Source organism: Quercus suber, unplaced genomic scaffold (genome assembly GCF_002906115.3).
Source record: "Quercus suber isolate HL8 unplaced genomic scaffold, Cork oak 2.0 scaffold_173, whole genome shotgun sequence".
Classification (NCBI taxonomy): domain Eukaryota; kingdom Viridiplantae; phylum Streptophyta; class Magnoliopsida; order Fagales; family Fagaceae; genus Quercus; species Quercus suber.
Genome location: NW_027069633.1, coordinates 211,851 through 227,614, shown reverse-complemented (window position 1 = coordinate 227,614; position 15,764 = coordinate 211,851). Strand labels below are relative to the sequence as shown.

At 30.2% G+C, this 15,764-nt stretch overlaps 1 protein-coding gene across 1 annotated transcript; it reads left to right on the top strand.

Moving 5' to 3' along the window:
- Positions 1 to 11,549: 11,549 nt before the first annotated feature.
- On the top strand, positions 11,550 to 13,434 carry LOC112008283 (transcription factor BEE 1). The gene is made up of 6 exons (XM_024040616.2): positions 11,550 to 12,048; positions 12,163 to 12,282; positions 12,430 to 12,495; positions 12,630 to 12,698; positions 12,798 to 12,875; positions 13,146 to 13,434. Exons 1-6 carry the CDS (start codon positions 11,656 to 11,658, stop codon positions 13,239 to 13,241), a joined length of 822 nt encoding a protein of 273 aa, XP_023896384.2. The 5' UTR covers positions 11,550 to 11,655; the 3' UTR covers positions 13,242 to 13,434.
- The last annotated feature ends 2,330 nt before the right edge of the window (positions 13,435 to 15,764 follow it).

Here is a 15,764-nt window from a genome sequence, read left to right as displayed (position 1 = left end):
GCTATTTATCTCCAAAAAGCAGAAAATGCGTGAATAAAAAAAAACACACACACACACACACAAACACAGAATGCTATGTGTTTGGATTCGACATTTTTACGTTTTGCATTTGCGTTTGCATTTTTTTTTTATATATATCTTTTGCTACACGCATTTCAGGGGACAAAGTTACTGTTCATACACTGTTCATGGGACTCACAACCACTTTATTCAGAAAAAAATATATTAAAAATGAGTCCCACGGCACTATTTATCCATTTAAAAATTATTTTGCTACAATGTTTTCAGTTTTCAATTTTCAATTTTTAGCAAAATAAGATATATCAAAACGGACCCTCAATAGCTTGTACAATGTAAATTTCTTTTAACATAATATGGCTTTTTCCCTAGTTGTCCAAATAACTATTTTCCTACTTGTCCAAATCAACAAAATCTCAAGCACCCCTCACTATTCTAAGAAATTTGAAGGCTTGTTGAGCCACAGACACAAAGTTGATGGCTGTGCGTTGGGCTTTCTAGTTTCTACCAATACTTTATATGGTTTATATTGTTTATAAGCCTTTTAAGAAAAAAATTGTAATATCAGTAATAATAATTCATTTTTCTAAATGGACAAACTTAATATTTTTGGTAAAAAGACACTCAAATTAAGCATTATTTTTATTTTTTGATAATTATCTAAGAAAATAACCAACACCAGGAAAACGTCGAGAAGCGAATGTCATGCAAAAACTTATAGTTGATGGATTTGGCATTTTTAGACTGCCTGATGTAGCTGATTTTGACCTGGTTATTAATTTTCTTGTGATTAAACATGTATGTAATTGATGGGGAAAAAAAAAAAATTGGAACAATTTTATGCCGTTGTTTTCCATTGTCAATGCATGCTGGAAATGGATATGGGCATGTAGCGAATTAGTTTGGCCCATAAATCAAGTCTAACGCTTTAGCCTATTTGGAAAAAGGGTTCTATTTGACCGATTCAAATTATGGACTGATGATTAGGCCCGATTAGAAAACCATCAACGAAAATTTCTCCTCCATGTGTAAAAGATATTAAGCTCTAACCAATTCTAGTTAAAGATCCAAGACTGTATCCTATAGTGGAGGTTCATTGTAGTGTAAATAATGTAATTTTCATCGCATTATAAATAGGTTAATGAACCGTGGGTTAGTCTGGGGCTTAATATACTATTTATACTTCATTATATCATACTTAGTAGTAAAAATGTAGTCAGCTCAACACATTTAAGGCCTAGGACAAAAAAAAAAATTGACTATTTTAATATTTAAATATTATTTAAATATATTTTTAACTTTATATATTTGTTTTAAATATTATATATTGGTTTTAAAACTGTTCTTGTAATTTTATATGTAAAATTACTAATTAAGTTTTTGCATTTAGGCTTATTAACATCTATTTATAAGTTGTTAGGAAAATTGATTGTCATTCACTATTTGACACACTCATATATATATATATATATATATATAATTGGGTTTGATTTTTATTTGCTAAAAGATAATTAGAAATTCCATGGTGTTAGTACTAGATACAATCTAAGAAAAGTACATGGTTTTATTTCTAATTACATTTTCTAAATTGAAAAGTTAGGAACCTTTGACCTAAATTTGGAAGTTAGGTTACAAAATGAGAAGATATTAGTTACCTACCTTCTAGACTAGTCACCCAACATTAAATGCTGAATGACTCTTCTGAACAATAGGTAAGGCTAATCTAGGCCCATGATCCCTTCTAGACTAGTCACCCAACCTTCCCTTTCTTCATCCCAAGAAAGGAATCCTCCAAGGAAAGAAAGAGAAGGTTTAACAGGTTTGAGAGGAGGGGTAGACAAGAAAAAGATCTGAGCAATAGAGAATACCAGGGGTAGGGAAAGGGAGTGAAGGTGAGAGGGATTGTATTTCTTGGGTTTTATTCATGGTTCCATCAAGATTAACAAATTATTCATGGAGTCATTTACCTAAATTTTTATTGGTTTAGTTTGTTTAAAAAATTAAGGTAAAATATATTACAATTTTACTCAAAAAAGTAGAAAATTTTAAAAATTATATATAAACTCACGGTAAAATTAAGTTGGCCTTTTAAGATAAAACAAATTAATCTCCACAATTTAAAGACTTTATCCATAAACTCACAGAACTTTGGTGATGTTAACCCCTGATTAGATTCCATCAGAGTTGGAACTCAAAGGAGACAAAAATAAATAACCATTTAGTATAAAGAGGAAAGGAAGTGTAGATGAAGGGAGAGATCCTATCCACTGAGCTGTACCTGGCATATGGGTTTGATGGTGACTTTATTAGGATTTTTAGGATGATTTGAACTTCTTCAATTTTGTCAAGCAAGTAGTTAAGGTTGAGTGTTTGAGAATTGCATTTTTGAGCAAATGTTAAGATAGGTTTATTAATATTAAACAAAATAGGTTTAATGCAAGAATTTTTTTTTCTTAGCTTATTTTATATAATATATATGATCTTTGATTATTTTCTCTATTTAGTTTACAATTGTCAATGGCAGAAAAAAATGGTTTTATTATATTTACGAAATAAATAATAATTGTAAGGGCAGAGTTTTGCTTCCTGAGCCCAAAAGGTAGAAGGGTTCAAGCTCAAAGAGCCTAACATAATAAATTTGTAGAGAGTGTACTTAAAAACTAAGTTTCAATGGATCAAGCAACACACACAGTGAATTAAAGATAATAAGAAAGCAAAGAAAGACAAGCTCTATGCAAAGAAACCTTTCCTCGGCGAAGTCCGAGGAGAGTGGTTCTTGAATATAGATCTCTTAGACTTGGATACAATTTCAGTTTTTGTTGCTACAGTGTTTTCTCTACATATTTTCTAATCCCCTCTCCCTGAAGGGTCTCTTATATTATATAGCTCAATTTAGATTATTTTGGTCCTCCATTTATTGATCGTCTAGGCCACTACTTGAGTGTTTAGCCAATCAGACAACTTCTCAAACCCTTTGTGAGTTGCGGCAGCCAATGTAGTACTGTTTAGGAGTCTTCTCCACATAAATGCAGTCAGGAGGTTTGATGGGTTGCATTAAATGTAGTGGCAACCACCATTTCTTCAATTATGTCAGGGCTAACATCTTCTTCGAAACTTTTTCTCTATAGTATGATCTCCTCTAATAATGAGCCACTGACGGGGCCTTACTATTCGATGGTGCGACCTCTTCAGCATGATAATTACCCCCTAAGCTATGGGTATGACACGTGGTGCAATTACCTTATTTAAATTCCTATACCCCACAATAATAATAATAATGCCACAAGAGGTGCATGTCGTAAATAATTATTTTCAAATAATAGATAAAGTGATAAATCCGTGCAAGTTACTGACCTACAAGCTAGTTGCTATAAAGGAAGAGTTCATGTCAGAATCAGTGATTAAGATTAATAAATGAGCATCCAAGTCTTATAAAGAAAATGTCAAACCATACCCATGTTGCTTTAGGGCTTCATTTAAGATTGGAACTCTTTGTTTTCAATGCCTATATATTCTGTTTGGACTTCGGACTTCGAAACCCTATTAAAATAGGCCATTACCTAAATTGAATGGAATGAATTATTCAAACACAAACCGACAATGAACCTTATTAAAAATAAGGTCTCGTTAAGTATTTGTTAATAAACTATTTCAAGAAGTTTTAATATTATTTTCATGAGAATTTTTTTTCCTTAGAAGAAGTTTTTAAAAATGGTTCTTAAATCAATACTCTTAAAGCATTCATTAACCTCCTTTTTTTTTTTTTTTTTTTTTTTGAGGAAAAGCATCCATTAACTTTTTATTTAAAAATATTCAAATATTTCTTTTTTGTTAAAAATGCACCTAAAATGCGAGTAATATACAAAATAAAATGATATTCTAAGCAGCGCAGTGCCATTGGAGGGCTGAATCCCTTGAATGTAACTCAATACTGTTCACATACAATCTTTTGAAACAATTCTTTAAAGTGTAGGGTAGGGACTAATTTTAAACTTTTAAAAGCGCATGATTTAATTTGAAATTATCCTTACATTATTGGATTTAAAATATAGTTTATTCTGATTCATTTAATTGAGAATCGACTTTCAAGTTACTTGCCTATCTAGCTATCTCTATTAAGATAGTTTATTAAACTAAGGTAGTAAGGTTTTCAAAACAAATTACTTCTTCCAAGTTAATATCTTAAAATTATATGGGCATTGATCTTTTCTCATATACTTAATATTTTAATGCACAAAAAATTTATTCGAAGACTTGATGTTATTAGTTATTACTTTGCATAAACTCTATTATTATAAATTTAGTATTCTTTAAAAAATTAGATAAATCTATTACAGTATTATCTATTTAATATTTAATTATCTATTATTATCTCCAAAAAAGTTTAAATAATTCAATTTACTAATATGTCGTTCTTATTATTTTATTTTATAAAAAAATTAACTATTAGTAGTATAGATTTATTGTTGGAAGTTTAAAAAGGAAACCAAAAATGTTAGATTTTTTTTTTTTAATTCAATAACTGGGGTTGATGAATTTGAGTATGAATGTCTAGTTTTATTTATTTATTTTTATTTTTAAAAGATGGACGTCTAAGTTGGAAACAGGATTTCAACTAGTTAAGCTATAAATATAAAATTTATGGCAAATTTGCCTTTTGTAATAGTACAGGTATTGATAAAAACTCTATACATCCACTAGGTTACAAGACAACTATATTTCAGAACAGTAGGGACGAAGTGACTGCAAGTTGGAATAATTAACTTCAATTGTAAGGGTAAAATGTTGTAGTGCAAAGCTATAACTGTATCATACAACGAAGAAACTACTTAATATAGCGCAAGTCATTTTAGAATGTAACTTGTGGGGAACATTTTCTGATTCATCAACAGAAGATCTGCACATAACCACTCAGATCAAATGCTCTTACTCAATGGAATGGTATGCCCAATTAATGTCAGTCCAAATGCAGTTGTAATTTCAATCAATGATAATAGGGGCTTTGTCTTTAAGGAATACGTGGTTAAATGATAATCATTAGTATGGCTAAGATTGTCCCACAGATACAGAAAGATTGTATGAAAACTACCCTTTACTATTGACAGAAATTTATACAAATACTAGATAGAGAATAAGCAATCGGCTAATGCTCTCAAAGCCAATGTCAATTCATAGCCTTTTACAAGGTTTCAAATGAGCTCCCAAGTAGGAGCAATTTCTAAAAGCTCTGACCATTTATTTGTTTGGAAAGACGGAAAAAGAGGGTGGCCGAAAAGACAGAAAAAGATAAGAAGGGTTGAAAAAACAGAGATGAAATAAATTATTGACATTTTCTATTACTAGAAGTGAACCGTATTGGAAAAGAAAAGTGGAGAAATGAAAATGCTTTTTTTTTTTTTTTTTTAGGTCGGGTTAATATGTATTTTTAGGACATTTGTAATGGACTATTTAAAAAAAAATTAATATCACTTTTATAGAAAATATAAAAATTTGTTTAAAAAATTAATTACTTTTTCATTTTCTCATAAAATGTTTCTAAAATTACTTACTAAACCAATGTCATTAGAGGATCTGATAACATTTCACCTTTTTTATATATATTTTTCTTCAATTTTTTTTTTCATAAAGGAATAAAATTATTAAATAATATATGCATGACATTCTCTCACATAATTTTCCACCCATTTTGGAAGAATTAAAATAGTTTAAGTCATAGGGAGAATATCTATACCCTCATTCTTCCTCCTTTCACTTTTTAACTTTATCAAATTAAAAGAAACGTGTGTGTATATATCCATCCACGAGTGATTTAACTAAAAATTGTATTTTGAAAGCTGTAGTAGTTTAATTTAATTGAAAGCTATGGTATTTTAAAAAAAAAGTGTCTAAATATAATAAACTCATAGATTCAACTTATGATTTTACTTAAATCATGAGTTTAATTCACGATTTTAGGCTAACAGAATTTAAAATCATGAATTCTTCCATGATTTCATCCTAGACTCACAATTCTAAAATGATTTCAATCTTAAATGTGAGTTGAAGTTGTGGTAATTTTAGGAGAAATCAATGGAAAGTAGGATATTTGAAGTAGTCTTAGAGGCACGAACCAGTTGTTTACCTTAAGATGCTATTTGCCCCCATTTGATTAAGTTTCTGAAACAATCCCAATTAAACCTAAATTCTACTAGTAACAATTTTGGAGAATACTTTAAATTTCTCTCTGCAAAAACTAAAAAAAGCTTTTAAAGTCTTTCAAAATAGATAAATAACTCAATATGGATTACTATTAATAAACAATGATAAGTTGCCTTATAAAAGCACACTTATAAGGTCATTCTTGGTGATACAAGCCCACTAAAATGTTGTGTTGGCTGTTACTAGCTATTAGATACTAAATCAATCTATTTTCCACTGGTTTTTTTTTTTGGTGTGTGTGTGTGTGCGCAAAATTTTGTGAAAAACCAATTATTTTGCTCAAGCTAGTTTAACCTTTACTCGAGTGAGCTTTAGAATCTCACTCGAGCAACCCTCGTGCGCAAGGAGTCTTTACTCAAGCCCATCTACACACACTTGTACTTGCCCATACTCCCCCTATATCTCTCTCGAGCAAGCTCAAGTTGAATGCCATTTTAAGCCCTTTGTATGATATTTTGGGAATGTATGTATTTTTAGACCCCAAAATTACTAGTTAACCAATTTAATTTATTTATCAAATTATAGACAACTTTTGGCTATGCAATCAATACCAATATTATGTAATCAACAGTATGTGCAACGGAAATAAACAATTCACCTTATGGTAATCTAAGAGACACTAATGAAACAACCATTCCAATGTAAAAACCATTGGGAGGGCTTGATCTTACAAATTAACCCCAAGGCAAAAATAAATTCATCAATTGAATCAAAGTTTATACAATATAGAATTACCCAATCCTAAATTGCTACAGCTTAGTAGTACTTACCGATGTTACCCAACGCAGCTCTAAATCCACGGATACTCTAATTATGGAGTTTGTTCCACGCAAACCTCTATCCACAACTTCAAGTATGCACTTGAAGATTCTGATCCAACACTTGATCTTTTGGAATAAACAGTAACTTCCACACCGTTGGATCTTGAGTTTCTTCAAGAAATATCACTAGTTAAAGCTTTGAGAGAGCTTGAGGTACACAAACCATAAATACAAGATAAGCAACTATTCTCCCATTGTAATCACGCCCTATAAGCTCTCCTTTATAGACTATGGCACAAAACCCTAGAAGCTTGGAAGATGGGCAAAACTTGAATTTTGCAATCTGAAATGTGACGTTCAATTGATCAATCGACTAGCTATTGAAAAGTTGTTGAAATTATAGAATCTTGAATTTGAATTGAGAAAACTGGGTAGCTATCTTGACTTTAAAAATACACTTTTTAAAAACTAATACAATACATATTTTGTTCACGATTTACCAACCTAAAATCTAAACTCAATAGGGAACATTATTTCTCAACCAACACTTTCAAAGCATTGTGACTTCACTCTAGTGGACCTAAAGCTCCCTTGATCGAGCCACCAAAATTCATTTTTCTAATCTTAATTCATTCTTTGTTCTTCTACATGAAAGCAGAATTACTCACATATTACAACCTATATGTATATGTACATTTATACATCAATAAGTGTTGTAATTTTCAAATAAATTTTAACATAATATAACACATATAAGATACATTTTATTGCCAAATCTATATATTACTTGATGGGACAACAACTCTCCATGGGACAACAACTCTCCAGGTTCGTCCATGAAGCTCGTCAGTCCTGGTCAATCTCGTCTTGGAAAGCACGTCTTGGACAATCTCGTCCTGGGTAAGATCATGACTCTTCACTACGAACCGTTGCCAATAACGGTTAAAGAAAACAGAGCCAAGCAATATAACTTTAATGGCAATTATGGAAGTTATCTCCAAGCTTTCTGGACTCCGCAACAACGAGGGAAGTTACATAAAAGAAATAACCGCTTATACACACTATATAAGCATTCTACGAGAAGGTAAAGGCATTCAGTTCTTTCTTCCAACGTACTTGGAATTACACAAAATACTGACTTTGCCATCGGAGGTTTTTTGGTCGGCCTCCACCAATCTCCTCTGATTTTTTTGTTTGTTTTTCAGTATTCGTAACAGCCTCTTGATCGTTAGCGCCCGAGACTTTCAGCCCACTAATTTCTAAGGAATTATCATTACTAAAAACTGAAGCGTAGTATTTAATGTTACTATGCTCACGTTGAGCCACATCAACAGCCACGTCATCATTTTTTGTTTCCAATTTTTCTTATATAATTTTTTTAAAACATTTTCTCATTTAAGGTGACTTAAAAACTCCATTATTTAAAAATTAAAATATCTTTTAACCATTATTTTTATTATTAATTTTCCAAAACTCTCCCTCTATTTTACCTTTTCATCTCCCCATTACTTTCTACCTTAATATCATTCTTTTTCTACCTTTTTATCTTCCTTTACTTTGATTCTTCTTATTTTCAACATCTTACTATAAATTTGACATTTTCTTTTTCATTCTATGCCTAGTTTTCTCACACAAAAAAAGTTACTTCTCTCTCTCTCTTTCTCCCTCTCTCTCTCTCTCTCTTTAGGGAGAACATGCGGCAATTTAGAGTCTATTTGGTACGTGTGTTTAAATATATGTTTTCAGTTTTTTTTTTTTTTTTTTATAAAATACGTGTGAGTAAAAAAGTGTATAAAAATGTGTGTAATATTATTTAAAAACTGAAAATATATGTTTAAAATTATATACCAACAACCCCTTAGCTCCTATGGTTGTGTTTTTCTGTGGGTACCACCTTAAATATGTCCAATAATAAAATGGACCATGCTAACTGGTAAGCTGCTGGCACTTGACCAAACTAAAATAAAATAAAGATAAGCTTGTGGCTCCTAGTGGTTGTTAGGAAGGAAAAAGTAGGAAATAGAAAATGTTGGAAGAAAATAGTGGGAGAGGGAGCTAGATTTATGAGACTCACGTATTGCGCGTGATAATTTTTTAGGTAAAATACTATTTTAATTTCTAAATTTTATAAAGAGTTTTATTTATTTATTATATATATATATAAAATAGTTTTATCATATTTTTCATAATCTTGTCTATAATGTTTTTTACCATTATTATATACTTATTGGTTGATGATATGCATAAAATAGACATTAAATAAGAGGAAGAACTATTCATTAGATTTTTTTAAGTCATGGTGTATGAATATTATGATTATATATATAAGGTTAAATGAAATGTTAAAAAATGAGATTATAAAATTTTCCAACTTTATTTCTAATATACTTTCTAAATTACTGAAGAACATCTCATTTTTAGTTATGATAGGAAATATAATTTTCCTAGTTAGGGTTTGATAAGTTTTAAGTTTAAATTTTGTATTATTATTTAATTGTTGATTATTGATTTAATTAAGTCAATGTAATGGTTGATTTTATTACACTATAAAGTTTTCAATGTTTATTGTATAGCAATCTCTATTTTATTTCTTACTCCTTTGACCACCTTTTTATTTTCCAAATAATGGTTATTAATTGATGTTTGATTTTATTTCTTTTTTTCTTTCTTCATTTATTCTTTATTACTTTGTATGTTCCCTTGCCAACTGTAAATTTTATGGTTATCAATAAGAAATAGATATCATGGATGGCTTCAATAGGTATAGATGTAGTTACGTTGGTGGCATGTCAAAGTTTTTTTTTTTTCTTTTGAATTTTCAAATAAATATGAAAGGCATTTTTCTAGTTTGATCTCAATCAATTAAGATATCCATTATATATTTACGGAAGTAATAATGAGCCTTAATTTTTTTTACTGTATTAAGTGGTTAGGTTAGTGGTATGTCAAAGTCTTTATAAGAGAAATTTTTTAAATAATTCCAAGGAAATGTAAAAGGCCTTTTTTTGGAAAAAAATAAATTGTGACTTTTTGAATTGTAGAAATATGATTTTTTTTTAATTAACTTATTTATAGATTTCATTATTAAATTATAAACATCTAAATTAAAGTAGATGAATATATAAATGCAAAATTATATGTAAAGTTACAATCGCACAAGATAAATATGCATAAATAATATATTTTTTATTATTTTTTATGAATCATTATTTCATTGTTTACTTATAAATATCTAAACTAAAGTTTTTTTTTTCCTGAAAAAAAAAATATAAATTAAAATAGATGAATATGTATAGGTAAAATTATATGAAAAGTTAAAACTACTCAAGATGAACGTTTAACCACTGGTAGATATGTGTTTTTTGAAGACTAAAAGTACACTCGATTGATTTAGCTGGAACTATATAACTATGTAAATATTGTTGTGAGTGGTTTCATCATTTGCAAATTATCAAATCTGGTGGTCTTACAAAATAGATATTTCATTTTGCAAAAAACTTTACATGTACTCCTCTTTTGTGACAACTTTTTTTATTATTTTTTTTATCTTTTTGTTGAAACAACTTAAGAATATTAAGACTTAAGTTAACACATATGGTAGTTGTAGAACACTTCAATGATATGAAAAATAGAAAATTTTAAATATTTAAAAAGCATTTTTAGTAGATTGTAATATAAAACGTTTTTTTCTCAATATTTTATGTAACTTTTCCCTTAAGATCAATTTTGTTGGCATCCTTTAAAGATGATACATAATATTTTTGAGAAGAAGAAGAAGAAGCAGAGACGATACTAACACATAATATAAAATAATTAAGTTTGCATAATATAAAAGTTTTTATCTAAATGATATATGGTAGTTCATATTTTTTTAGTCTTGATTCAAAAAGTTCATTCTCAATAGCCTTTAAGTCTACAAATTGCTCAATCTATAGGCCTAAACACATTCAAAGAATACTATCTAAATTATAAATTATATGATCCTTTATTACACAACTATTTTGATTCCCCCAATGTGTGGTAAAGGAAGGCAGGTTTGTGTCTAGCAATTTTCTTGATTTGTGCTACATAATTTAATAATATGGAGGATGAGACTGGATTTAAATGTTGAATAAAATAAGATAAGAAGAAAAAAGAGTAAAAATAAAATATATAACAATAAACATCAAATTATCCTAGTCATTCTATATAATATAATAACATTATATTATTATATACTATATGTATAATGCAGTAGAATAATATTTAATCAAAGAAAATATAAAAGATAACAACTTAAAACACAAAACTAAATTGCATCAACCCAAAAGTAGAATTCTATTTAACACAAAAATTCATCAACCTAAAGAATTGATGCAATAAAAATTTAAAAAAAAAAAAAANCTTTTTTACTCACACGTATTTTATAAAAAAAAAAAAAAAAAACTGAAAACATATATTTAAACACACGTACCAAATAGACTCTAAATTGCCGCATGTTCTCCCTAAAATGCATCTCTTTTTCATTCTTTTATGTGAAAGCAAAAAATTGAGGTTTCACACATACCTGAATCTTAATCCCACACTATAAGTAGCTGTCTCACACGAGCTTCATTATCTAAAAACCAAGTTAAGCCTCTTAAGAAACCCTGTCTTGAGAAAAAAAAAAAAAAAAAGAAACCCTGTCTTTCAAAATTCCATGGCCGAATTCACAGCAGATATGCAAGGCTTTAGACCCTCATTTCCTGTCTTAGACATTGATCAAAACATGGATATAATAAACCAATATGCAGGGCTAAACCCAAGTGTCCTGGAGACTTCAAACTTGGATTTCCAATGCTACAATCCTTTCTCCAATGGTAATGTCTTTAGCCACCAAGCGCCAGAATTCACAGCAAACTTAGCAGAAACTATTCCAGCAACTTTCCATGAGTTTAATCAGAATGTGATGCCTGCTGCTCAGCACATAAATGTTACAGCTGCTGGAAATGAATCCCATGAAAGTCAGAAGAGAAAAGCAATGGACATGTCTGAGAGCAGCTCTGGAACCTCAAGTCCCCTAGTTTCAGAGGATGTGATTAAGAAGAAGAAAGTAAGAATAATGCTTCCTTGTTATATTCTTAGACTTGGAAGAAGATATATTTATGTTAATAAGTTTTGAATTGGTCTTTGGCTTCATGAATTATTTGTTTTTGTATGTTTGTAGAATTCAGGAAGAGGGAAGAGAGTGAAAAGCAATGAGAAGGAACTAGAGAATCCAAAGGAAGTGGTCCATGTTAGAGCCAGAAGAGGCCAAGCTACTGATAGTCACAGTCTAGCAGAAAGGGTAATTCCAAAAACCTACTTCAACCCAAAATAATTAAGCTCTTGATCACAAAGATGTTCTCTACAAAACCAATTTAGTTAAACTGTATTTTTTCTAAACTATATATTACTGGTATTATGAGGTTGATGTATATGTTATTTCAATCAGGTTAGAAGAGGAAAGATCAATGAAAGACTCAAATGCTTGCAAGACATTGTCCCCGGATGCTATAAGGTAAGAAAATTTTCTTTTAAAAGACTTTTTTTTTTTTTTTGTTATTAAAAAAAAAAAAGAATAATTAAAATTTCTCTTTGGGTTAAAAATAAAATTGGACTATCTATATTCTAAAATGGATTATGAAATTACAGAGCATGGGAATGGCAGTAATGCTGGACGAGATAATTAATTATGTTCAGTCCTTACAAAACCAAGTCGAGGTGATGAGCCAAATTTATACTACGCCACCTTTTATTTTTTTGAGTAACAAAATAATTTTTTAAACACTAACATTTACATTTCTTTGGATTTGAGTGCAGTTCCTTTCTATGAAGCTTACAGCAGCGAGCTTATTTTACGACTTCAACTCAGAGACAGATGCTTTAGAAACAATGCAGGTGCTTCCTCTAAAATTGTATAGCTCATTTTCTGCTTTCAATTTCTAAATGGCAAATTGACTGCTTCATCTAGCCTTTGTTTACTTTGTATGGTTAAAATAAACTATCTGGTGAAGAATATTAAGTGACATACGCATAAAATCTAGCTATATTTGACATGCCCAAATGCTTAACTGCATGTAGTTTGTGTACTATTTTTAATTGTAGTTTGTATGTTAGAATTGGGTATGTGATTGATGAGTGATATGAATGATTTTTTTTTTGTTACAGAGGACCAAGGCAAATGAAGCAAAAGAGTCGGAGAGATTGATGAGAGAAGGCTATGGAGGACTAGATTCATTTCACTCAAATTGGTCACCGCTTTGACTTCAGAATTGGATGTTACCCCTTGTCATGCAACATTAAGATGCTCCATTTCCCAATTGTTTCCTCTATATGAAAATATATTTGTTCCCACTTCATGCTATACAAGCAGAAGTTTATATTCATACTTGTACAAGTCCTCACACATTGGGAAATTCAACTCAGATTAATATAAGGCTTATAATTTTTATTTTTATCCTAAACTATTGTTGAATTCCTTCAGTTTGAAAGTATGTTGAGCATCATTGCCAATCCAAAAATAATTATGTCTGTAGTGCCATATGATCCAAAGCACTATTAGTCATTAATCAACTTGATTGGACTTGAATGTGGTGTGGTGTGTTGTGTTTGTGCTCATATTTACACATTGATTGCAAGAGAACCAAAGTGAATTGACTTTAAAAAATTGAGGATGCTTTATTTATATTGCTGACAAGAGCTTTGAGCACAACTTGTATTTGAGCCTGATAAGACTAATTTAGAAGATGCCTCACTTGCATCCAATAAAAAAAAAAAAAGAACAAGATGCCTCACTTACAACTTACGAGTAACAAACCTAAAACCAAAACATTGCATAGGCTGTTTCCCACTACCTTAGTTATTATTCATGAATTCTTCATGGTTCAAAATTTTAACTTTTTAGAAAATTTTAACTTTGAAATGAATATGTTTCATCTAAATATTACAAATCTATACGTATATTCATTTCATCTCATTTAAATTATTAAATAACGTGACACATTGTATACCATTAGATATAAGAAATAAAATATTAATAGTAAAATAAATTCTGTCAATATCAAATGAATACAAGAAAAATTTATTTGTCATTTTTGTATTTTGAGTCTTTAAACTTCAAATATACACTTGTTTATGTAAAAGATTCTGTTATTGATATAACTTGGACAAGGGGCAAGTTCATAAAATGATTATTTATGTCATGAATCTTGATGGGGATTGATTCAATACCATACATCATTTATTCATTCTTATCCATTTAAGGAACAAGAATTTTCACTTCACTTGAGGCAAATCTAGAAGACAATCTTTCAAAGTGTAATTAGAATGGGCGTAGATTCCAATTGCTACCTACCATTGATACCACAACAAGCTGCTGCCATCACTAGTTGTTTAGTATCCCATGTCGTGTAGGTTAGGGCCTATGGCTATGCAAAATTATTGCCACAACTTTGTATAAAATAACACTTTGTCGGCAAATGCTAATCCATTTTGGCACTAATATCATAAAATGTGCATGACCCATGAGACTAGATAGGGATACTCTTAAAGACTCACATCAAGGGGCAACAAGTTTTTATACTATGACAAGTCACTTTGGCGAATCCAAGTGAACAAAAAGCATATGGATCCCACAAAATAGATGAATACATAAAATCTCATGGATGTTGCCAATTCATGAACTGAATGATTGGAGGGAAGAAATTAGGTTGGTTTTTTTTATTTATTTATTTAATTTTATATATAAATTGAAAGAGAATAGGTAGATGCATTGCATCCATGAAATTGGGAGGGAGAGGAGAACAGACTGAATGGGCCATAGCATGCCCCGAAGAGAATGGGCAGTGTGGGTTCTTCAACTTCACTAAATGATAAGAGATTTGTGAACCTTTCAAGCCACTTTTGTTTCTCCTCCCCACTCAATCTTATTTCTTTGACCCCCTTTTGACTAAGTCTTTGCTTCTCTCTTGGAGTATGCATGAACAAGTAAGGGGAAGAGGACTCAAAAGGGTCCCATAGTAACTAAATGGATAGTGTCATATTTCCAATTTAGATTGAGAGTCACATATTAGGTGGAGCTGGTGAACAGGACAAGTGAATTATATGGGCAAGTTCAAGGACCCTAGTACAGTGGGTTCATCATCAAGCTTCTGAAGTGGAAAGAAAAGAGATTGTTAGCTGGTCACCAATCTTAATTTATACCCTCACTACAGCAAAAAAAAAATATAAAGGAGATCTTCTAATATGCTTTTTTGATAAACAGGAGATCTTCTAATATGCATGTATGTAGTATTAAAGAAATTCATACACCAAGCACTTTTTTTTTTTAAATGATTACTTTTGAGAAGTGAACACCAAGCTCAACTGAAAAGTTGATTACACTTTAGTACTTCATGATTCATTCGACCCGATTTGATCAAGAGTGTGTGTATGAGTTTTTTATTTTAATTTAAATAATAAGAAAAAAAAAATAGTTTAAGAAAAGCACTACCTCCAAAATAAAAAAGGCTCTCTCAGCTGAAATTAGGTAAACTGTTTTGTTTATACAGTCAAGGTAAATCTGTAAGCCTATGAGCCTATCACAGCATAGACTATAGCCTTTGACAAAGTAACTTAGAAACTATTGATGGGTCAAGTTAACTGAACTGAACATAAAATCTACTTCTTTAAGGTCATGGCATGCAAACTTTTTTAGGTTGACATGCTGAGTTTCGATTACTCCTAAAATCTTTAAAGAAAAGAGTGGGAAAGTCATCCAAACCTGAGGTGGCAATACTTTATCCACCA